Source organism: Lontra canadensis, unplaced genomic scaffold, assembly GCF_010015895.1.
Source record: "Lontra canadensis isolate GAN:19392208 unplaced genomic scaffold, GSC_riverotter_1.0 scaffold6, whole genome shotgun sequence".
In the NCBI taxonomy this organism is placed as follows: Eukaryota; Metazoa; Chordata; class Mammalia; order Carnivora; family Mustelidae; genus Lontra; species Lontra canadensis.
In genome coordinates this window covers 2131195-2157757 of record NW_022631000.1, presented here as the reverse complement: position 1 = coordinate 2157757, position 26563 = coordinate 2131195, and the positions used below count along the sequence as shown (strand labels likewise).

The following is a 26563-nucleotide window of genomic DNA, read 5'->3' as shown; positions in this document are numbered from 1 at the left end:
CAAACGATCATCATAGAAGACATAGATCATATATCCTCCTCACCATTATTATCATGCACTACTACGGTATCAAGAGGCACCATTAGTATGGTCATCGAGAGGCAAGTATTTTTCAAACTTAAAGATTTAGTTTCAGAAGACAGAGAGAATAAAGATAAGGCATGGGGAAATTTTAAATTCAGTCCATCAGGAAGCTTATGTTTCTGAATTTGGCCTCCCCGCAAGGTCTTTCACAGAACCTCGACCCCACCCCCAAGAGCACAAAAACAGATGCTTAGATACAGAGAAGCAGAAACAAAATAAGCCTGCAGGGCTCTGACTGCAGAAACATTACAGCCCATAACACTTAGTATAACTATTATACTTACTATTGAACTAAGTAAAGCGATTTCTCGTTTTGTCTTTCTTTCTGTGTCTGTTTTTTTTTTTGTTGTTGTTGTTTTTTCCCTTCCCCTCCCTCTTAAACACCTTGTGAGTTTTACCTCAAGTGTAGCGTTTCTCTCTGGGTTGAAGATCTCCCCGACCACTTTAGTGGCAGAAATGACGCCCTCAGGAGTTATTCGATTGACATCAGATGTTAAGATCCGCGCTTCATTAGAAATATTCAGAGATTGTGTTGAGATATTGCCTATCTGTTAAAAAAAAAAAAAAAAAAAAAAAACCTATGTTTATAGGACTATGTCTAAGCACTTTGCAAGCAATTGCAGGTGAATAAACTGGAATTTAGCTGACCCTCAGTCTCCTGCATCTACTCAGTTTTTCATGTTTGCTTCTCTCCTTGGGCAAAAGACAAAGTTCATGCAGGCTAGTGGCTTTTCCAGCCTTTACTATCTGCCAAGATTCATTAACTAAGACTGTCTTGGGTAGATCAATGCCACTCAAGGTGGGATCCAAGAACCCTGTGACAAACAGAACTGTTTGTTATAGGTTTCAAAACAGTAACTGTTTATTACAGGTTTCAAAACAGTAACTATTTATTACAGGTTTCAAAACAGGGTTGATTTGTTTGTTTGTTTGTTACAAGTTTCACAGGGAGATAAGCTCAGAAACTGACTGTAACTGGTCAGAAACTTACACAATTGTATGTTGTTGAATCTAATGATTTTTTTCAGGGACTTATATTTGGATGGTAGCTACAATTGCATGAGCATAGAATAACACATAGACTTGTTCTAATCACTATGTTGTACACCTGAAACTAATGTAACACTGTGGGTCAACTACACGTCAATAATAAATAATTCAAAACTTTTTTATAAAGAGGGAAAAAAATGATTTGTATTTTATATATCTTTTTCTCATCCTATTTTCCTAGGAGTTCATTATTATTACATTTTTTTTAAATTATCAGTCTGCAAGGGGTTGGAAATTTTTAAAACTAGCTTTTCAGCACAGATTGGGAAACACTGACCTTGACCTTATCTCCGGATACCAACTGGCCCCCCAGCTCTGGTGTTGTGAGGCTAGAACATCTTTAGGAGAGCCAGGGGTTAACGTGTGTGCATGTGGCTTAGTTTTTCACTAGATGGCAGCATTATTTCAAAAATTATTTCAAAAATCAAACCAAGGTCACAGGCCATTCACACTTTGGGGAGGGTTGAAAACAATGTCCAAACAACAGACAAAAACAACAAAAGCTCTCATTCAATAGCTAGGTCCCTGCTCTGTGCTAGGCACTTTGCTGGATGTTTTATAAGAGCTCTCCCATTTAATACAGAACAATACTGTGAGCGGGGCATCCTCATCCTTCTTTAAAGGTGTGAAGAAGTAAAGGACTTCACACAGCTTAGAAGTGTCAGAGCTGACAGCAAAAAACTGGTTAGTCAGACTCCAGAACATGACGTCTTTCCCCCGTCTGTGTAGTTGGCACAAACTAGGCAGTTGGCAGCCATCTCCACACTCCACTCCTAACCCCCGCTCTACGGCTAACCCTGCCCAACTACAACTGGGGAGCCGGAGTGATACAATGTGGGCTTTAAAATAAAAAGTGACTCCATCACTCTTTGGCTGTGGTTCACTGCATGTCTCAGAGATAGTTTCCTCATCTATAAAATAGGTACGTTAATATCTATCTATATAGTTATAAGAATTAAATATAACATAGGTAAAATGTTAGCACAGTATTTGGTACACAGTATGTGGCTCAGTAATTAGTATCATCACTCTAATTATCTATGAGAATAACTGAGGTTCTATAAGGACTAAATGAGGAAATATATTTAACATGCCCTGCACTTAAAAGGACTACTTTAAGTTTCCTTTTCTCCCCCTTCTTGGCCTCAGATATTAGTAATTCCATGCATTTGCAATTAGCTATACACTGGGTCAAAATAATTTTATCTGCATGAAAAAATATCTAGTCATATATATTTCCCACTTCACCGGCTCATGGATACATCCCTGAGACCAGTATTAGGTTTTAGGTTTCCCTGTCTCAAAAGGTCTTTGACAGTGGTTGTTTTTTTCTCTTTATTGTGATTCAGATAACCAACCAAATACCTTCCTTAGGGTCTCAAATGTCAGTGATCTATTTTCAGTCAGGACTTCACTGCTCTAAAAAGATGAGGCCATTTAAAATGTGTTATAGATTATCATTTGCTAAAATGTGCTGAACCAACAGGTCCAAAGGTCCTTTTTCACAAACAGATGTCAACTTCAAAAAAAAAAAACTTTTGTTATTTCTAATTTGAGAGTTTTAAAAGCATTGATTTGACCATTAGGTATCCAAAGAACAGAGACTTCACACAGAATCGGAACTTTTCCAACTGCCAAGCACATGGGCCATATGGCATACCTGATCTTCCAGGGCTTCCAGAGTTTGATTGCAATTTCCTATTGTCACATTTTCTAATTTTATCTCTCCATACATAGTAATATTGCACAGCCGGGTTGCTCTCGGATTGCCCTCTTTGGTAAAAAGAAGAAAAGAAAAAAGACAGCATTTGCAAAGATGGCTACTAGCTCCTGTACACATCCCCTTCTCAGTGGGATTGTGCTGCTCCTCCCACCAAGGAGTGGAGTCTGTTCCTCCATTTTCTGGATCTGGGCTGGACATAAACTTGCCCTGACCAACAGAATGTTCTGTGAGAGTTCCAGAACTTGGGTCTCAAGAAGACTTGAAGTTTCAGCCTTTGCCCTCTTGGAACACTGTCTCAAGACTATTGTAGGAGGAGGCAGCTCTGATCTATGGGAGGATGAGAGGCTATGCGGAAGAAATCAGAGTCAGTCCAGCCAGCACCAAAGTGCCAAGTGAGTGAGGATGTCTTGGACATTCCGGCAGTCCATCAACCCACAGAACGATGAAAAATCTAAATAATTATTCATTGAAGCCACAAAATTTGGGATGGTTTAATATATAGCAATGGGAAGTGAATCAAGCAGTCATTACAGGAAAGGTTTAGGCAGATGTCCTTTGTCTTGATTTTTAATCTGAAATTCAAAAGACCATTCAACTATTTCCGACCTTTGAAGTCTGCAAGGAAGGTGTGCCTTCCAACAACTAGGGGCATAAGACTTTGAATAAGATGTGACGAGGGCTGAAAGATCAGAAATAATATGAAAAATTGCTACTAGATATTAAATTATATATTGATCCTTCTTTATCCAAATCTGAATAACACCTGAAAGGCAAAGAGTTCTATTTTACTGTAGCACTTACCTGATAATCTGGTTGACTCTCAATAAAAACTTTTTGAATCATTGAGTTTATATCCTGTAATTATCACTGAGCCAACCTACCTCAGTATCTTCCTGTGACTAATGCTTAAGAGCCAAAAACATAATCTGTATCAAACAAGTGTGATGCCCCTTAATGAATATATTACTGATATTTTTTAACTGTTCCTGATTTGGTAGCACACAGTTATTTTTTTGTAGCTATATCTCTTATAAATTATAATGAAATAAGATATAGAAACATGAAAAATTAAGACAACAGGTATCCATAGACATACCATACAGTATAAGAAGTAAGTACCAATAATATGAATCCCTGCTGCCTTTTACCATCTGAGCTTTTAATCAAGAGGCTAGAAGAACCTATGTAAAGAACAGGATCATAAATATTAGAGTAGGCCTGTTATTATATATGGGCCAAGGAAATTTGAATTCTGCAAATGAAATACTAGTCTACATAATCTCTTAGAATAAATAAGATAAAGAAACACAATTGGAAAGACCAATACCTGTAAGTAAATATTTCAAAGAGCATTTGACATACACAAAAATAAATCTCTAAATAAAAAGTGAAAGTCTTGCCTGGGGTTATTACTGACAGAAGATCTATCAAAAGTTTTCACAAATGATCTAGAATTAGCAGTATTATTGCGATATCCTGTTCTGCAGGAAATCATGGTATCCTGCAGGGAGATGTGAGAAATATGAGGACTGGTAAAATGAAGGTCAATGCAAACAAAGTTCAGATAATACATTAAGGGAAAAATCATACAGCATAACGGGCTCTAAGCTGTCAGGAAAGGAATCTGTGCATTTTTCAGGACTACTCTCAGAAAGTATAACCCAGTACAGCATTGAAATAAGTCACCAAAATCCTGTATATCATCAGGGAGCATATTAGAAATTTAAAAATGTTATTTGCTCCTTTATTCTTAGAATGTCTCTATGCAAGCAAGGTTGTCATGCCTCAAGGAAGGTATGATGAACCTGGAGAATGTTTCAAGATGGATAACTAAAATGACAAAGGAGATGAAGAATGACCAAGTGTGGACAGACTTAACTGAAAATCTCTACCTAGAAAGTTGAAGTCTGAAAGTAGATATGGTACTAATGTATAGTTAATGTTTAAAATTCAGACAAACTATATGACTCAATGATCAGATATTAATATGCTCAAATTCTAGGACATAAATGAAACTGGGAAAATAAACCAGTGGAAGAAGAATTAAAAGGAATTTGTAACTGATCCATATTACAGTTTTTAGGGGAATTAGAATTATATGAGGTTGCATCCTAAACTTTGAACATGGGCATAATGAAAGGGAGCCAAACCCTTCCACAAAACCTTCTTTGATGCCTCTTCCAGGGACTTAATACTAGTTGGAGGGATGATAGGTATGACCCCGCATAGTGATTCATATGCTTAAATAGGAGATGTTTGGAAAAACACATACCGTTTAAAGTGTCCTTATCACATCTTTGTTGGGAAGGTCCATATTTTCCTGCTGGAATTCTATCAAAAGTAAAAATCCCATAGGTACTGTTTTCACAGAAATTAGCTATCATGAAAAGAAAATAAATTTTTCATCATAAATTATACTTTTCTTTTTAAAATTTCAAACTAGATAAAAATCAAAGTTCAAAACCTATTCGGTATAATTTGAAGGCTAATAGAAGACTTTAGGACTCACTGACTCACCTGAGACTTTATACTTTTTTATCTGGTTGAGTTGATACCATTAGAAAAACTAGTGTGTTAGATAACGGGTTCTAGTATATATAACCTAGTAGAGGTGGGATGTGATCACTAACACATCAGAAAGGATAGTGAAATCAGATTAGTTGAAATCTTGACAACTAAAGGTAAAGAGCCCATAGTACCAAAAGGCATCATGAGGAGGTGGGTCAAAGCAAAAGACCAAAGTCATGGAGCATTTGAGATATACTCGCTTGTAGAAGTATAGGAAATTCTAGGAGGGCATTTCTAAGGCTCTGGATCCTAAGCATCCAGCATAAAGTGTACAGAGTATTGGGAAGTATACTGCAGATTGCATATGAAGAGGCAGCTTTGAAACATTATTTACAATATCCAAGACATGAAAACAACCTAAGTGTCCATTAAATATATATATATATATATATATATATATATATATATATAAAATCTGTGTGTGTATACATATATGATTATTACCCAGCCATTAAAAAAAATAAGACCTGGCAACTTCCAACAACATGGATAGACTTAGAGGGTATTATGCTAAATGAAATAAGTCAGACCGAAAAAGAAAATACCATATTATTTCACTTATATGTAGAATCTAAAAAACAAAATAAATGAATAAACAAAAAACAGAAACATTTTCATAAATGCAGAGAACAGATAGGTGGTTGCCAGAGGGAAGAGGGTGGGGGGAATTGGTGAAATGAGTGAAGGGGAATGGGAGATACACACTTCCACTTATGGAATGAATATGTCATGGGAATGAAAGGTACAGCACACAGAATGGAGTCAGTGGTACTGTAACAGTGTTGTATGATGACAGATGGTATCTACACTTGTAGTGAGAAGTTGTTGAATGACTATGTTGTACACCTGAAACTAATGGAACATTGTGTGTCAACTCTACTTCAATTAAAAAAAGAAATGGTAAATAAATAAATAAGAAATAAAAAAAGAAATGGCTTTGAACATTGATTCTGAGAGAGGACAGTCTGAAGTCAAACCACTAATTTAATAACATCTCATCCAGGAAAAGGATGAAAAAACAAAGACTTCATCTAAATGTATACTTGGATGGGAAGATGTACCTTGATTTCAGAAAAGTGAAATATGATAGAATTGTGATATTTGAAATGGGGTAATATAATGTATCACCAACTGAAAAAAGTGGAGGGAACCATACCACCCATTTCCCTGAAGTAGACACTAGAACCAGAAGGAAAAACATCTTTCAGTTTACAGAGAAACTTGATAGCTGGGAAATATACTAGGGGTATTGAACATATAAGTAAGTAGCCCAAAAAGAACACTACACTTTTACTATTAAACTAACAATCACATCTTAAAGCCACCATCGTTAAGCCCATTGTTACTAAATCATTAACAGAAACTTCAAGAAGCTTTCCTGCTGTCCTTATTAATGCAAGTCACCTAAACCTCATAGTACCAGTACCTAGTACCTAGTACCATCTCAAATAACTTACCAATTGTACATCTCCATCCTTTCCAGAAGTCTGGACAAATGCACCTGCCATTTTCCCAGGTTCCACCATTCTTGCAGAACTCCATAGGGATACTGGGTGAGGAGGTTGATAGTTCTAAAAAGCAACAAAAATAGAATAGTACTTAGTACTATTAGTACTAATAGTACTGGCTAATTAGTTTCTCTTCTGGGTCTGTGGTCCTTAATTTCTATATGGAAAACAATTACTTCGAGTACCACTGGAGAAATACTTTTTGTAAGATTATCATCAACAAAAATATACATTGAGAATCTACATAGGATATATAATGCTTACGAGAAGTTATGGAGACCAAAAAACTATATTTGAAAGACACAATACTTTGATCAAGGAGATTAGGATCTACTGGGGAAAACCGATTATGCAGATGAGATAGATGGATGGATGGATGGGTGGATGGATGGATGGATGAATAGATAGACTGGCCAACTAAGTCAGCATGCAGATTTGTAAATGCTATAAGAACACAGAAGAGAAATGTTGAGGACAGAGGTAATTTACCCAGGGAAGTCTTTCTAGAAGAGGTGGTATCTGAATCAGATTTGAAGACTAAATCTAGAAAAGCCAGATTAAAAGGGATAGCCCCAAATAGGCAGGATACAAAGTGCAAAACCACAAAAATACATAAAGTTATGATATGTCCAAGGAACATGGCAAAGTTTAACAAATCAGGAACACTGGTTCTACGTGGAGCAGCAGGACACAAACTGATTGTGAGTGGGTTTATAGACTAAGCTAAGGAGATTTAGTCCTGTAAGAGTCTAGAGAGAGATTAAAACAAGGTAGTAACATAATAAGGTATGTGTTTTAAAAAGATACTTCAAGGGAGATGGGAAGTGACTGAGGGTAGAAGGCAAGGAAGGCCACTTAAACAGGGAGCAGATCTGGAGCAACGACTCTAAGGAAGTTAGGTGTCAACAGATTCAGGAAGCCTGCCTGGAACAGGATTATAAGGATCTCATGACCAAGTTATTTTAAGTTAGGCACACTGGGACTTTTTGTTTCTTAAAAAAAAAAAGAAAGGTGGAAAAAAGAGAGCCAAACCAGAAACAGACTTAACTATAGAGAACAAACTGATCTTTTCCTAATGATTTTCTCAACATTTTTTTTTTTTTGTCTAGCTTACTTTATGGTAAGAATACAGTATGTAATACATATACCACATAAAATATCTGTTAACCTTTACATTTGTTATTAGTAAGTGTTCTGGCCTGCAGTAGGCTGTTAGTCGTTAAGTTTGGGGGGAGTCAAAAGTTATACACATACTTTTTTTAAACTTTTCTCTTTTATAAATTTTTTCTTTTTTTGAGGGAGAGAGCATGTGCTAAGCGGTGCAATGGGCTGGCACCTCCCACCCTCAAGTGGTTCAAGGCTTAACTGTAGATACAACATATCTAGTCATTTGATTTTTTAAAAAACTCCAAAGCAGGGGCGCTTGGGTGGTCCAGTCATTAAGCATCTGCTTTCAGCTCAGGTCATAATCCCAAGGGTCCTAGGACCAAGCCCTGTATTGGGCTCCCTGCTCAGTGGGGTAACTGCTTCTCCCTCTCCCTCCGCCTGCTGCTCTCCCTGCTTGTGCTCTCTCCTATCTCTCTCCTCCTCTGTTAAACAAATAAATAAGTAAAAGCTTTAAAAAAACAAACAAAAAAACAAACAAACAAATGCCAAGGCAATTCAATTGGAAAGAAAACTAAAGATATACCTACCTATGACACAGAAATTCTACTTCTAGATAAATATGCACAATAAATGGAAATACATGTCCACAAAAGGATTTATACGAGAATGCAGGTTCTAGAAACATTGCTATTGTATGCCACTTAGATCCTTCCCTTCATATTTGAACTATTCATTCCTCCAGCCTTTGTGAATTTTGGCAACTGAGAACACTTATCTGAGTCCTTTTCTAGAATTGATCTCAACTAAATAGAATCGTTCATCCAAGATCCTCATGATATGTGCCATGGCTGGTCAAAGCCAGAGAATAAAGTTTCATCCACTTGACTCAAGGCCTCGAAGAGTATATTTTCCAAAGACATCTACACTACATATCTCATCTCTCATACTCTTCTTATAATATGATGATGACTCTCCTCCACTGAAAGATGGAGTTTGTGTTCCCTCTCCTTGACTTGAGTTGACTTTTATATCTGCCCTGACTAAGAGAGTGGCAGTAATGATGTGACTTCCTGGCTAGATCACAAAAGATGATTTGTCTTCTACCTAACTCTCTATCACTCACGATCTATACCTTGGGAGATCTGAACCTGCAGGTATCACATAAGAAATCCAGCTACTCTGAAGCCCCTAGGCTAGAGACATCAAGAGGAGAAACTACACAGAGAGAGAGAAGACTAAGGAGTTTCAGCTGTTCCAAGTTTTTGAATCTCCGTTGTCTGGGCACCACACATGACTGGAGAAAGCTCAAGATGACCCCAGCTCCAGCAGCCTTGTGAGGGCCACTTTATGGAAGATCCTAATCCAGAACCATCCAGGCATGCTGCTTCCAAATTCTGGGTCCAGAAAAACTATGAAAGATATTAAAATGACAATTTTCATTTTAAGTCACCAAGTTTTGGGGTAATTTGTTCTGCAGCAATAGATAACTAATATAGACATCAACACTGGAGGGCTTTCTCAACTTCAGCTGTCTTGTAGTCTCCTTCTACCCAATTCTGACTCCATAACCACTCCCCCACCCTACAAGTATTGATCCCAACAGCACTTGTTGAAACTTTGATGCAGATAAATCTTCAATTCAGAATTTGTCTTCCAGGGAACCCAATCCTGGCAGTTTTATTCATGTTAGCAACTGAGTGGCTCAGTTGGTTAAGTGTCCAACTCTTGATTTTTGGCTCAGGGTATGATCTCAGGGTCCTGGGATTGAGCCCAGTATTGGGCTCTGCACTCAGCAGAGAGTCTGTTTCTCTCCCTCCCTCTCTGTCTCTCTCTTTGACACTCTCCCCCAAACACTCTCTCTCTCTAAAAATAAATAAATAAATCTTTTTAAAAAAAGTTCATCAACTGAATAAACAAATTATGTGTATTCATATAGTAGAATATGATTATTTAGCAATAAAAAGCAATAAACACAACAACATAAATCAATCTGGAGAACATTACATTTAAAAAAGTATTCAGACATACAAGAGTAAATACTATTTAATTTTGTAGATATAAGGTTCAAAAATAACAAAACTAATCTATGGTGATAAAATCAGAACAGTGTTTGCCCAAGGGGGAAGGGGTAGGGGTGGGGTGACTGACTGGCAAAGAACACCTGCAGCTACAGCACACAGAGAACACCGCCTAAATTTTACCAGATAAACATAAAACTTCACAGTAAAGGCCTGTGCCTCAATTCCTTTTACATAATACATCATGTCTGACTTTTAACCAAAAAAGTACAAATCATGTTAAAAGGCAAAAACACAGCCTGAATAGACATACCAAGCATGAGGACAGACTTGTATGTGGCAGATATTTTGGAATTATCAGACCAGAGATTTGAAATAATGATGGTTAATATGCTAGGAGGTCCAATGAAAAAAGTAGACAACACGCAAGAACAAGGGAGTAATTTATGAGATGGAAGCTCTAAGAAAGAACCAAAAGAAATGCTAGAAACCAAAAACACTGTAACAGAAGTGAAGAATGTCTTTGACAGATTCATCAGTAGACTGGACAAGTCCAAGGAAAGAATCACTGAGCTCAAAAAAATGTCATTAGAAACTTTCTAAACTAAAAACAAAGACAAAATGGAGAGAGAGACAAACCATAAGACACTCTTAATCACAAGAAACAAACCAAGTGTTGCTGGGGGGGAGGGGGTTGGGGGATGGGATAATTGGGTGATGGACATTAAGGAGGGCATATGATGTAATGAACACTAGGTGTTACGTAGGACTGATGAATCATTGAACTCTACATCTGAAACTAATAATACATTATATGTTAATAAATTGTATTTAAATTTAAAAATAAATAAAATTTTAAAAAAATAAAAACAAGGAGAAAACAAGAATGAAAATTATAATGGAATATCTGAGAACTATGGGACAAAAGGTGTAACATACATCTAATGGGAATACCAGAAGGACAGGAAAGGGAAGAAGGAATAGAAGAAATATTTGAAATTTGTTTGTTTTTTTGTTTGTGTATATAAGATTTTGTTTATTTATTTGAGAGAGAGTGTGTATGCACATGACCACAAGTAGGGGGAGCAGCAGAGGGAGAGGGAGAAGCAGACTCCCCACTGAGCAGGGAACCCGATGTGGGGCTCAATATCAGGACCCTGAGATCATGACCTGAGCCAAAGGCAGCCACTTACCTGACTGAGCCACCCAGGTGCCCCAAAATATTTGAAGTTTTATTGTCTGAAAATATTCCAAAATAAATGATAGACACCAAATCACAGATGTAGGAATCTCAGAGAACACCAACCAGGATAAATGTCAAAACCAAACCAAACCAAACAAACTTAAGCACATTCTATTCAAACTACAGAAAATCAAAGACAAAGAGAAAATTTCAAAAGAAGGATTAGGGGAGAGAAAACTTATCTGCAGAGAAACAAGTATAAGAATTAATTACATTGGAATTCTTCTCAGAAACCATGAAGGAAATAAAAGAATGTAGTGAAATATTCAGTGTTGAAAGAAAAAAAAAAAACAATAAAGAATTCTGTATCCAAGGAATTATCCTTTAAAAGCAAATGAGAAATAAAACCCTCAGAAAAACAAAAATTGAAGGAGTTTGCAAGAAATTTTAAAAATTCTTCAAAGAGAAGGAAATGATATAGGCCAGAAACTTAAATCTATATAAGAAAAGAAGAACATTAGAGAAAGAATAAATGAAAGTAAATAAAATTTTTTTCATTCTGAATGATAAGTTTATTCAAAATAATAATAGCAACAATAGATGAGGTGATTATAGTTTATGGAAAAATGAAATAAATGGCAAAAAATGTTATAAGGGAAGAGAAGGAGGAATTGGGAACACCATATAATGAGGGCCTGGTACTATTCATTAGGTCATATATTGTTACTAGAAAGTGGACTTAGATTAGTTGGGTTTTTTTTTTTTTTTTTAAGATTTATTTATTTATTTATTTATTTATATATAGAGAGAGAACACAAAAGTGAGGGGAGAAACAGAGAGAGAGAGAGAGAATCTCAAGCAGACTCCATGCTGAGTGGAGGGCCAGTGCGGGGCTCTATCTCACAACCCTGAGATCATGACCTGAACTGAAATCAAGAGTTGGGTGCTTAAGCAACTGAGCCATCCAGGCACCCCAGGCTTAGATTATTTGTAAATGTATTTTACAAACTCTAGATTAACCACCAAAAAAATTTTTTAAATATAAAGCATATGATAAGAGAGGAGAGAAAGCAGAATTATATAAAATGCTCAATTAAAACCAGATAAGGCAGAAAAAGACAATAGCAATGGAACAAACAAACAAAAGAACATTAAAAACACTTACAAATATTATAAGATGGATACTATACAGTGAATAAAGAACAAGACACAACTATATGTTGTCTATAACAAACCCACTTTAAATCAAAAGACACAGATAGTTTAAAAGAAAAGTGATAGAGAAAGATATACCATGACAATACTAATTAAGGGAAAGTTAAAGAAGCTATATTAACTTCACACAAAGCAGATTTCAGAGCAAGGAAAGTCATTAGAGATAAAGGACATTTCTTTCTTAATAATAAATGGGCTAACTCTCCAAGAACTAACAATCTTTGATATGTGTGTACCAAACAATATAGTGTCAAAATAAGTGAACCAAATCTGACAGAAAGAAAAATAAATAAATTTGCTATTATAGTCTGAGACTTAAACATCCGTTCTTAGTAATGGACAGATCCAGCAAACAGAAAATCAGTAAAGATAAAGTTGAACTGAAAGCACCATCAACTAACTATATCTATTTGACAATAAATTATAATATACTTCATCCAATGATGTCAGAATACACATTCTTCTCAAGCACCCATGGAGTAGTCACTGAGATAAACTACATTCATGTACCATAAAATACATCTAAACAAATTTCAAAGAATAGAAATCATTCCAAGTATGTTTTCAAACCAAGATGGAATTAAACTAGAAATCAATAATAGAAAGATAGCTGGAAAATACCTCAAATATTTGGAGATTAAACAACACACTTCTAAATGGTAAGTGGGTTAAACAAATCTCAAGAAAGCTTTTTAAAGTATTTTTCACTAAATGAAAATGAAAGTGAGACGCAGCAAAAGCAATGCTTAGAGGGAAATTTATAGCATTGAATGTATGTATTTAAAAAAAAAAGAAGAAAGATCTAGAATTATCATCTAAGTTTCTACCTTGGGAAACTAAAAAGAAGAGCCAAATACATTTAAAGGAAGAAAAAGAAAATCAGAGCAAAAATCAATGAAGTTGAAAACCAGAAGTTAATAGAGAAAATCAATGAAACCAAAAGATGGTTAGTTGGAAAGATAATTAAAATTGATAAATTTCTAGCCAGTCTAACCATGAAAAAGAGAAGGCACGAATTACTAATATCATATATGAAAAAGGGTCATCACTACTGGCCTCATGAACATTAAAAGAATAATAAAGGAATATTATGAATAGTTCTATGCCCACAGATTTGATAACTTAGATGAAACTGAGCAATTCCTTGAAGGACAGACTCTACTGAACTCAAAAAAGGAGAAATAGATCTCTGGAATAGGCCTATATCGATGAAGAAACTGAATCAATAACCTTCCAAAAAAAGACACCAGGCCCCACATGGGTTTACTGGTGAATCCTACCAAACATGTAAGGAAAAACCGATATCAATGTTTAACACTCTCTTCTAGGGAAAAAAAAAAAAAAAAGGCAGAAAAAACACTTTCTAACTCATTCTATGAGGCCAGTGTGACTCTAATACCAAAATCAGACAAAAGCATTACAAGAAAGAAAAATTACATATCAATATCTCACATGACTATAAAGGCAAAATTCCTCAACAAAATATTAGCAAACCAAACCCAACAGTATATAGAAAGAATTAGATACCATGATAAATTTATTCCAGGTATGGATTTATTCCATATTTATTTATTTTATTTATTTATTCCAGGTATGCAAAGCTAGTTCAACATTCAAGAATCAATTAATGTAACAATAAGAGACTCTTAATGATAGAGAACAAACTGAGGGTTGATGAAGGGAGGTGGGTGGGGGATGGCTTGATTGGTGATATATATTAAATAGGGTCTTGTGATGAGCACTGGGTGTGGTATGTAAATGATGAATCACTGAATTCTACTCCTGAAACCAATATTACACTGCATATTAACTAAGTAGAACTTAAATCCATCTTAAAGTCAATTAAATTAAATTATCATAACAGGCTGAAAAAGAAAAATCACATGATCACATCAATAGATACAGAAAAAGGATTCAACAGAATCCAATTTCCATTCATGTTAAAAATTCTTAGCAAATGGGAAACACAGGGGAACTGTATCAGCTTGATACAGAACATCTACAAAAAACATAAACCCAATCTCATACTTAATGGTGAGAAATTAGAAGCTTTCCCTTAAGATGAGAACATGGCAAGGATTTCCCTTCCCACCACTCTTATTCAACAATACACTGGAAGTCATAACTAATGTAGTAAGACAAGAAAGGAAATAAAATGTATTTCAGATTGGGAGAAAGAAATAAAAGTCTTTATTCAGAGATGACGTAATTACCTATGTAAGAAATCTCAAAGATTCACCAAAAAAACTTCTGGAACTGATAAACAATTATAGCAAATTTTGAGATACAAGGTTAATATGCAAAAGTAAATTAGGCTTGGATTTTAAAGCACAATACCATTTACATTAACACCAAAAAAAGAAATACATGAATATATTGGGGCGCCTGGGTGGCTCAGTGGTTAAAGCCTCTGCCTTTGGCTCAGGTCATGATCTCAGGGTCCTGGGATGGAGTCCCGTATGGGGCTCTCTGCTCAGCAGGGAGCCTGCCTCCTCCTCCTGTCTCTCTCTGCCTGCCTCTCTGCCTACTTGTGATCTGTCAAATAAATTAAAAACAAAAAAAACTTAAAAAAAAAAAAAGAAATACATGAATATAAATCTAACCAAATATGTACAAAATCTATATGAGGAAAACTATAAATGTCTAATAAAAGAAATCAAAGAAATTCTAAATAAGTAGAGAGATATTCCATGCTCATGGATAGGAAAACTTATTATTATTTAGATTTTCAATTTTTCACAGCTTGATTTATAGATTTAATGCAATTCTAATCAAAATCCAAGCAAATTATTTTGTGAATATAAAAAAAACTAAAGTTTATATGAAAATGTCAAAGTCCTAGAATAGCCAACACAATTAAAGAAGAACAAAGCTGAAACACAGAATATGTAAGCTCAAGACATTCTGAAACTTACAATAATCAAGACACTCTTGTATTGTCAAAAAAGAGACAAATAGATCATTAGACATAATAGAGTGCCCAAAACAGACTGAGGCAGATAAAGTCAACCAATCTTTGACAAAGGAGTAACGGCAACTCAATGGAGAAAGGATAGTCCTTTTAATAAATGTTGCTGGGAAAATTAGACAGACACATGCGAAAAAATAAATCCAGACTCAGACTTACAGCTTTCCCAAAAAATGTAACTGAAAATAAGTCATAAATCTAAATGTAAAATGCAAAACTATAAAACTTTGAGAAGAAAATACAGGAGAATATCCAAGTGTCATTCAGTTTGATGACAATTTTTTAGATATAACACGAAGAGTACAATCCATGAAGGAAAAAAGGATAAATACAATAAATAAGTGGAACTTCCTCAAAATGAAAAACTTCTGGTCTACAAAACACGTTGTTAAGAGAAAGAAAGAACAAGACACAGAATGGGAAAAAAATATTTCTAAATCATGTATCTGATAAAGGACTGGTATCCAAAATACACAAAGAACTCTTAGGGCACAGTGGGTTAAAGGCTCTGCCTTCGGCTCAGGTCATGATCTCAGGGTCCTGGGATCGAGCCCCACATCCAGCTCTCTGCTCAGCGGGGAGCCTGCTTCCCCGTCTCTCTCTGCCTGCCTCTCTGCCCACTTGTGATCTCTGTCTGTCAAATAAATAAATAAATAAAATCTTTAAAATAAAAATACACAAAGAAGTCTTAAAATTCAATAGTAAGAAAGCAAGCAATTAAAAGTGGGGGAAAGATCTGAACAGACAGCTCACCAAAGAAGATATACCAATAGCAAATAAACATATGGAAATACGCTCAACATCACATGTCATCAGGGAAGTGCAAATTAAAACAACAATAAGATAACACTACACACCTATTGGAACGGCTAAAATCCAAAACACTGTAAACATCGAATGCCAGCCTGGTTGTGGAGCAACCAGGGCTCTCATCACTGCTTGTGGGAATGCAAAGTGGTACAGCCAGTTTGGAAGACAGGTTAGTAGTTTCTTAGACAGCTACACATGGTTCTACCACCCAACCCATCAACCACACTTCTAGTTATTTACTCAAATAAGCGGACACTTATGTCCACACAGAAAGCTACACATAAATGTTTACAGCAGCTGAATACACAATCACCAAAAACCGGAAGCAAACAAGATGTCCTTCAATAGGTAAATGGATTAAAAAAAAAAAAAAAAGCTGTGGTCTATCTAAACAATGGAATATTATTTAGCCATAAAAAGAGATGAGCTATGCAACCCCTAAAGATATGGAGGAATCTTAAATACATTTAACTAAGTGAAAGAAGCTTTCAGAAGGCTGAAAGGGCTACATGCTGTATCCTTCCAGATAAGACACTCTGGAAAAGGCAAAACTATAGAGACAGTAAAAAGATCAAGGGTTTGGGCGAGAGAGGAAGGAATGAATAGGTGAAGCACAGAAGATTTTCAAGGCAGTGAACTATTCTGTCGGATGCTATAACAGTGGATACATGCCGTCATGTATTGGTCAAAATCCACAAAACTCTACGACACAAAGAATGAACCCTATGTAAAATGCATTTTAATTAATGATGTATTGATATTGGCTTATTATTTATAACAAAAGCAACCCACTAGTGTAAGATATTAAGAATAAAGAAAGATATGGAGGGGAAGGGTTGATGAGAGAGGGAGGAAATGGGAACTCTATGCTTTCTGCTTAATTTTACTGTAGCCTGAAACGTCTCGAAAAGTAAAGTCTCTTAGTCTAAAAAAAAAAAAAAGATACAGATCCAGACCTCAAAGAGCTTAAGTTCTACCAAGAGAGATTTAATTGTAATTATGTGACAGACTTCTCTGTGTAACCAAAGGGAATACCTGAATCTTTTTAAATCGTAGAATGTTTCAAATACACAACATACAGAGTATAAAACATCCCCCACTACCCAAAGCCAGTTTTAAAAGATAGTAACTTTCTCTCAGATTTGCTTCAGATTTTAAAAAAATATATGTAATAAAACTTTACAGAAAGAACTGAAAATCTTTGTACTCCTTTCTGTCAACATTATTTTTCCTCCATACCCAGAGGTAATCCTATAGGGAAATCGTCATTTATCTTTTGCAACATATTTCATACTATTATTATATGTAACATAATCTATATACAGCATTTGCATGCAGTTTTGTTTTGTTTTTTTACTCTTAATTCAATTACTTTAATTGTTGCAGCTCTATATAGGTTTTTTTCCCTTATTTTGGGAGTATATTTGGTCTTGTGTGTGTGTGTGTGTGTGTGTGCATATTTTTTTTTTTTTTTTAGAAAATTTCCACCTGGCCAAAATTTTTATATTAGCTAGGGTAAGGTTTGCCATGGTATTTGCTTATTATTTTATTAGGGTTTTTTTTTTTAAGATTTTATTTATTTATTTATTTTGACAGAGAGAGAGAGATCACAAGTAGGCAGGTGGGGAGGGGGAGCAGGCTCCTACTGAGCATAGAGCCCAATGTGGGGCTTGATCCCAGGACCTGAGATCATGACCTGGGCTGAAGGCAGAGGCTAAACTAAGCCACGCAGGCGCCCCTTATTAGGTTTTCTTAATCACTGATTTATTATATATTTTAATAGGAAATACATTCACAGAGTTGGAAAATAAACATAACATACAAAGGTATATACTCTTGCTCTCATCCCTAAATATACACAACTATTCATTTTTTCCCAATCTTTTTTTTTTTTCAGTACAAGCAATATGAATCTATAGTCTTATTTCCTTCCTCTCTTTTCTGTAGCTTGCTCTTGCAATTAACAATGAACTTTCCGCAACAGTTGGTAGAGAACTTCCACATCTCCTTTTACAATTGTATTATAGGCCATTGTATGGAAATACCCTAACTGATCTATTTAACTGACCCTTTATTGACGGACACTTGTGTTGTTCTCAATTGTTCCAAAACTGCCCTGTACATATTCTACCTTGCAATTGTACAAATTAATCTAGAGAATACATTCCCAGAATTGGAATTCTGAGCCAAAGAGTACACTTTTGTCATTCTGACAGTTATTTCCAACTTACCCACGACTTTTGCTTAAATCTTTGTTATTGTACCTGTGTTGTGACCCCCTTTATTTTTGTACATATTGCTTAATTATTCCAGTGCCTTTTTGTCTTGACAAATCTCACCAGCTATTTACCTACTTAAATTGATCTTTTCAAAAAACTAGCTTTTGGTTTCCTTTCTTTTCTTTACTTTTTTAAAGATTTTATTTATTTGTCAGAGAAAGAGTGAGCGTGTACAAGCAGGAGGAACAGCAGGCAGAGGGAGAAGCAGGCTCCCCACTGAGCAGAGAGCCTGATGCTGAATGCCCAGCTTGATTCCAGGACCCTGGGATCGTGACCTGAGCTGAAGGCGAATAATCAACTGACTGAGCCACCCAGGCACCCCTAGCTTTTGGTTTTGTTGATGTCTGCTCCTGTTCTGTTTTGTTTTTAATTTCCGTTCCATTACGTTGTTCTTTTCATTACCGCCAAGCAGCCTTCCTTAGAATTGACTTTCTTTTATTTTATTTCTTTTATCTCCAGGCCTAGTTTGAGGACAGATGCATGGATGGTACTCAGCAAATGTTTGCTGACTGGCCTCTTTGGCATTTGCATTTTAGTTGAGGGTTATCAAGCCCAGGCTGAGCTACCATTCCTCCGTCATAATCACAATTTTAACACCTTTTGCTCCACAGTTCAAGACCCTGTCCACTGAAATACCTGAATTACCCACAAAATATAATAAAGGTAGTATTGGTATTTTTAAACCTCTGTATTTTAAGTAAAGAAAAAATCAGACCCAGAAAGAATAAGAGCTTTCTTTCATTTAACTAGTTTTTAAACGTATGGACTCATAAAAATGACGCTAGCTATTCATTAGCCCAACATCCCCATTCTACATAAAGCCTATCTTCTATATAAAGATTAACTTGTTCCAGACTAGTAACTAATTGATAGCTGACTGGATTAACTCAGATCCCTTCATCACTAACTAAGTCTTCCCGCCCTCTCCTAATAGTACTGCCTTTACCACAGGGAAACACAGAGGGTAAGCATCAGCTTCAAGTTACTTGAGGATCAACACACTGAAATATGTTTAATAGTAGTATTTTTCTTTTATAACACCAGTATAATATTAATATTTCCCTACATTTTCTCAAATTATAAATAAGTAATATTTCCAGAAATATTAGCCCTATTTTCAATATCTTTACCACACAACATGGACCGTTAAATGCAGAATATAATGTAAAATACTTCATGCTGCCTGAGAAAGTAGCATAAAATACTAAAACTTCCAAATGGAAAACATGAATTTCATTTCCTCTCCTAAACTAGACAAATTAGAATCTGTTGTGAAAAGTCTAGTTTAATTAAGTACAAGATTAAAAATATCTTTCCTTAGTCAAAGAAATTCCATCAGAAGGCTCGAGTATCTGGCTCCAATTCTTAGGGTTTTAACATCTTGGCATCTGTCATTTGTCCCAGACCAGGAATTTGAAACATTTGGATGAGGAAGAAGATTCCTTTTAAATGAGAAGACAATATTTAGGAAAGTTATTCCATTGTGAAAAGGAACACTAAAAGTTTTAAACAAACAAAATACATAAGATTTCATTTTTTCCTTAAGGTAAAAGTTATTCAAAAAGAACTACATGGTTACATATTTCAGTAAACTGGTTACGTATTTTAATAAAATTTTTCCCTGATGATGTAGCATAGTATAAATATTTTTTTAATGCAGGATGATATAGCAGTTCATAGAACTGTTTCTGTTTTAAACTGATCAGTTGAGGGGCACCTGGGTGGTTCACTCGGAGCTGGGTCTGACTCTTGGTTTCCGCTCAGGTCAGCTCAGGTCACAATCTCAGGGTGGAGAGATCCAGCCCCGCCTCAGACTCCACACTTCCTGTGCTGAAAGGGGAGTCTTTATCCCTCTCCCATTCACTCTCCTTTCCCCCATGTGCACGAGCTTTCCCTCTCTATCTCTCAAATAAAAATAAATAAATCTTTAAAAATATTTTTTAAATAAATCCATCAGTTGAACCTTCAGTTTGAAAAGCTGAGTTTCAATCCAAAGGTCCAATCTAAGTCAAAAGCATCTATTCAAGGTATAATCAGGGAATGGAGAAAACTATGCACTAAAAAAATTTTTTAAAAATTAAAAAAAAAAACTATGCACTAAATTATCTAAAAATTCATAAATTAAAAAACGGATTTAACATTTGTTGAGTGCTTATAGTGTCCTATATGTCATCTTTTTTTCTTTTAAAGATTTTATTTATTTATTTGACAGAGAGAGATCACAAGTAGGCAGAGAGGCAGGTAGAGAGAGAGGAAGGGAAGCAGGCTCCCTGCTGAGCAGAGAGCCCGATGCGGGACTCGATCCCAGGACCCCGAGATCATGACCTGAGCCGAAGGCAGCGGTTTAACCCACTGAGCCACCCAGGCACCCTTATATGTCATCTTAAACTTGTAATTAACTCATTAAATCATTTAATGACAGCTCTGTAAGTTAGGTATATTATTGCTCCCTTAATAGGAAATCTGAAGTGCAGAAATGTTGAATAACTTGCTCAGATTTATTCCGATGATAAGTGGTGACATTTGTGTTTCAACAAGGCAGTCAGGATTTAGAACTTCTTCTTTCTTTCTACATCTGTATTCCCCCCCCACCCCGATTCTCAATGTGCACACTCCTAACCACCATATTTTCTACCAAATGTTCTTCAAGAAATATATTATCAAAAGATCTATGGGTGGTGGTTGTATTCAGAATTTTAAGGAAAACTAATACCTGTAAATCAAGGAAAAATCCACTAAGCCAAGGGCCTAGCCTCTTAGTTTAAGAAAGTGACTTTGATAACGGGATCAGCAATTTAAACGTCAGTGATGTTAAAATAATTCATGTCCCTCAGCCAATTACATAACAAAATTTATTCCTTCCAAAACAACTTCCTTCCCTTTCATAGTAATTGATTTATTTGTTTTGGTTTGGTTTGGTTTGCTTTGGTTTGCTTTGATTTAGAGAGTGGTTACATGAGGAAGTGAGAAGGGAGACTGGTAAAGGAGCAAAATAGAGATAAGACTAAATAATGCTATAGCTGTCTTTTCCACCTGGACCTTTTTTTTTTGAACCCCCAAATGCAAACTGTACTCCAGGAGCAGTTCCATGAATTTGATTTATTATCAAGTTTGCCACTTGAGGAAGTACTGTAATTGAGTATAACAAAAGTCAAGCATCTGTGTACAAATTATTTTCTGAGAATCAATAAACTCTCCTTGACATTTCCGCACAATCCGCATTTTCTGCTGTGCAAGAATTTCAATGCTATGAAGTTTGACCTTGGGGTTTGGGAATATTACAACCTCTTAAAGTCTCTTGTTGGCCTGAAGCATAAGTGAATCCTGTGATAGGAAATGAAGGTCAGAGCATCTGGAGAGAGGTTGGAAAGGCACACGGGATGGCAGAGAAGAATTTTATAATCTAGAAGAGAAACAGGATATGGTTCAATAAGGCATTCTCATCAATGCTAATATGTTATGAAAAGCTATTCTCCCTAAGAGTTGAGGAAAACATCCCCTATGTTATGATTATGGACATCTGTCTATGTTTACATCAGGCCTAGTTCAAGTTGGAAAATGTCAAGAGAAAGATCTACAGTGAAACTTAATTATATTTCATTTTACTTTCATCAAGTATGATTGGACCAAAAAGCCATGCTGCTTCTTAAATTACAAGGTTACATTGCTACTGGGAACACAAAGGCAACAGAGATAGAACACCTTATTGTTGTCCTTTCTGAAAACACATTACTCACGGTGCATATTATTTGATAAAATGCTTAATGTGAAAAGATTAGAGTTCTGGCAAAACTTTGATTTGCTCCAACATGAAAGCATCCTACAAGATTGCTGATCACACTGCCAAACAAAAGAGGCCATACACGACTGGAGAGATCTTAATGAAGCCCAAGTTCTGGAAATGGTTAGAGTGTTGCATGGCTTGGAACAGAGGAAGAAAACTAAAATGGTGGTTTCTTAACTGCTGAAAACCAATCCATAATAACATTTATCTTAATATTTTGACACAAATTACAAGGAATTGGGAGCAATATTCTTTCATTTCTGAAGGCAACTATTTGACAATGTTTAGTCCAGTTTCTTGTTTTCATGTGATTCTTTCATTTGCTCATCAGGTATGTATTGGCAACTATATTCCAAGTACTCTGCTTGGTGCAGGGAATGCAGATTAATAAGTCAGTTCACTGCTTTCTTGGGGCTTTTATTCTAGGAATGGGGAGACATTGAGCAAACAAGTAGAATTAAGTGAGAGATTATCAGATGATAAAAGCCATGAACAAACTACACATAAAAGAGAGCAAATAGAATGACAACCTTAGACTGAATGGATAAAAAGGTTTCTCTGAGGAGGTGACATTTTACCTGAGACCTATATGATCGAAGAGACAGCCATGCGAAACTCTGGATGAAGAGTGTTCCAGTAAACTGACATCATCATAGAAGAACTACAAGACTAGAGCTCCTTTTGGAAATTACAAGAGTCATCAATAGTTTTGAAAATTTTCTTTACCAAACAAAACTTCAGAAGCATAGGATATCTTATTCCTGAAAGCCTAGATGGAGAAAGTGTTATACCTGACAATGTATCTCATTGTGATGCTTTGGTGGAAAAAAAAAAAAAAGATCATTATTATTTAATGTTTTCATCAGTGGTATAAAAATACCAAATATTATTCTGGCAATTCTGGAAGAAGTCCTCTCTGCTTCCATGAAATGCTATCAACTTCATTTGCACTAGGGCTTTAAATCATGACCTTTCACCAGAGGCCTTATTAAGCAGGAGGAGGAGAATTAAAAGCTTTTCTATACTACACAGAAGATCATTGGCATTCTAGAGATTATGTCTCGAACCACTTGTTTGATATTTAAATGAATGATTTATCTTAAAAAATGAATAATTATACTTAGGATAATTAAAGATAAGTTCATTCATGGCTTGTTTGATGGCCAGTAGATATTGGGGCTTATGTGAATGTGAGAAAGCTTTCCATTAAGTCAGTCACCAGGAGGAAAGCTGTTAGAACATGAGCAGTTTTCCAAGAACACAGTCTGAATATAGTCTCTTTCACTGTTCTAGACTAGAAGTTTAACAGCAGATAATCATATAATTTTGCGAAGCTTAGGGAAGTATTTTGGCAAGACCTAAAAGAACGTGGAAAATTATAGCAGTTACTCCAAAAGTCTATAAACACCATTTAAAGACTCAGAAAACCTGAAAAGTGAACATATTAATCTACATTTTATAAGCAGCATTAATAATGTAGATCTTATTGACTTGAAGACAAACAATGTGACTTACCAAAGTGCCTAACCTTGCCTAGCAAAACATTCTACTGGTTATTGCTTATCTTTATGAATTAGGGTTTTTGGGCAAAGATGCCCCCCCCAAAAAAAAAAAGGAGAGACAGACAAATTCATTGATTGAGTTACCCTTGTCATTCCTCTAGGAAGACAGAATATGCGGGGAGTGAAAAGGAAGGAACTAAAGTCAGAATAATCTAGATTTAAATCCAGACCCAACACTCTCTAGCTAAGTAAGTTTGACAACATTTTCTGAGCCTTTTCCCCATCAATTTCATGGATATAGTAATAACTGCCTCAAAGGTAGTTGTTAGGATTAAATGAGATAAGCATAAATCATAAACTTGTCAAATCATTTGTACACCTGAAGCTAATGTAATAATGTAACATTGTATGTCAACTACAATCAAATAAAACATTTTTTAAGAAAAATTCAGAGCAAGAACACATTTGTCTCTTTTTTGAGGAGCTGATATGCTTTTACCGTTGAACAAAAGGGTTAAACAAGGGTTAAACAGGGGTTTTTTGTTGTTTATTATGCTTCATTTGAAGTCTTAGCCCTCAGGAAGTTCAGGGATATGTCTCAGGGATTATGTTTTGTATTTGTTTTTAGCAACTCCTCTGTTTTCTTCCTTATAATGTTTTATATGTTGGTCCTTATTTTAATGGTTCTATTGTACCTATGTCCTTTATTACTCACCACAAATTTCCCTTTTAAAGTAGATGTCATATAATGGAAAGGAGGGAGAGAGGAAGGAAACAAAGATTCCTTGAAAATATACTCTTTAAATAAAGTCTTACAAATTTAGCAGCCTTAATAGGGTGAAACCTCTAGTTCATAAATTTTTTTAACTGTAAACAAAACTTAAACCAACAAATAAAGAAATAAGCAAATCAAAAACACATTTTCTCAAGCTTAAATTTTATTGTTTTTGTTCTGGCAAATTTTCTCATGCTAATTATCCAAATCCTGTTAGTACAATATTTTGTAAATGATGTTCTGAGGGATGGGAGAGGGAAGGACAATCAGATCCCTTCTCAGCTACCACTCCATCAACAGCTAATATATTTACCTTCTTTTGTCCCCAACAGTGGATCTTTGCAGCTATCCATTGGACTTCTGCCTGCTCTCCCAACCTTCTGTCCACCTCAGTTACCTTCTCGAGGGCAGATCACCCCTCTTTCTGCCCTGCGGATGGGTTTTATTTACCCATATTTATTCAGTTTTATTAGAGTCTGTCTCTGTTTGTTTCAGAAGGGAATACTCAGCACACCCAGCTTTGAATCCCTTTATGGAGAACCTGTGCAGCCCAAGGGAACCAGCTCTGGGGTCATAAAAAGTCTTTGTTGTGAGTTTCTGGGGGGGGGGGGGTTCCACTAACACCATTGTTTTACACACCACTGCTCCCCCTCCCACCTTCCAGGGTCAGCTCTAGCACATAGCCGTTTACTAACAAGTATTTGTTGAACAACCAGAAAAAATCATTTTCTAAGTAATCGTCATTTTCAAGTCATTTTTCACACTTGGAAAGTGAGAACTTTGTGCACAAACCATAAGATTTTATTAACAATCCTAGTGAGAACATTCCTAAACTTTCTTCTTGAGATGAAATTCCATTCCGCACATGTTTGATTAAGTGCGTCCATCTGTGTGTGTCCATAATTATTTATCTTTCTTCGATTTAGCTAAACAAACCCAAACATGTGTTCTTAATGATTTTAATTAAGCTGGTATCCAGTCAGGAGTTAAAACAACAAGAAGAGGCTAATTAAAGTAGGTAATTCCTCACCCTGCCCACTCACACACAGATATTCATAGTCATGTGTGTGCCACTATGTGCTAGTCATCCATGGACCCTTGCCTGTTGTAGTTCACACATTACACCTTGGTGGGCAGCCTCAGCCCAGACATGGCTATTTGTAGTACCGGTGCATTAGGTGTCAGGGACAGAGGCTCAATACCTTCTCTTGACTTGAGTTCAACGTAACAAGTTAAAGAAAAACATAACATAGTTAACCATAAACAATTATTACCTTTCTGGATTCTAATCACAGTCGTCCAGATGCCCAGTCCCAAAACAATGGTCGTCAGCAGTCCACACACAATGGCCACTAGCACCTTGAGGTCACATGCCCGGCAGGAAGCCATGGAAGCCACAAATCTACCCCTGGCAAAAAACAACTAGTGTCTTTCTTCTTGAGCCAAGAAGGTGAATCAGAAATGATTCTAAAACATAAAAAATAATTCCTCCTTTCAGCGATCTGTCAGGCAGAATTCCTCATTTCTTAGGACTTTTTAGGTTAATCAGGCAGGATGCAGTTTGAATCATCTAATGAAAGGTACGTGCTCTCACTGCTATTTCCTCATCCTTCACTGAATGAGAATATGAAAAAAGAGATTGGAATCATGGGAAGAGAAGATAACTGAGCGTCATAAAGAAGAAAGGGAGGGTATAGTTAACAGGGCCAAAGTATAAATGTTCAGATAAGCAAGAAGGTGGGGAAGGGAGCAAAAAATAAAAAAAGAAACCAAGTCACCTTCTTACACTTTGGTTTTAGGGGGATCTAGCAGAAGTAGACTAACAATTGCTTAAGGCCACACAGAACCCTCTTGTCAACAAGGGGTTTAAGCAGTGCCACACACACATTTGTAGTCCTTGCACCTTTTTAAAGGAACCCACATTTTGAAAGCTGCAGTTGGTGACTGGGCTTTACTAGCTCAGGTGAGTTTTGAAAAGCACGAAATCCC

At 35.9% G+C, this 26563-nt stretch overlaps 1 protein-coding gene across 1 annotated transcript in view; it reads right to left on the bottom strand.

The window, feature by feature from the left end:
• The window catches only part of ADGRG7 (adhesion G protein-coupled receptor G7), a 67721-nt gene extending 41707 nt beyond the window's left edge, over window positions 1–26014 (bottom strand). The window contains exons 1-5 of the mRNA XM_032852050.1: window positions 25849–26014; window positions 6883–6996; window positions 5130–5234; window positions 2795–2907; window positions 483–632 (exon numbers count right to left, since the gene is read on the bottom strand). Of these exons, the coding sequence (XP_032707941.1) occupies window positions 483–632; window positions 2795–2907; window positions 5130–5234; window positions 6883–6996; window positions 25849–25963 (597 nt within the window). The 5' untranslated portion in view covers window positions 25964–26014. The remainder of the gene's footprint in view (window positions 1–482; window positions 633–2794; window positions 2908–5129; window positions 5235–6882; window positions 6997–25848) is intronic.
• Window positions 26015–26563: the final 549 nt, after the last annotated feature.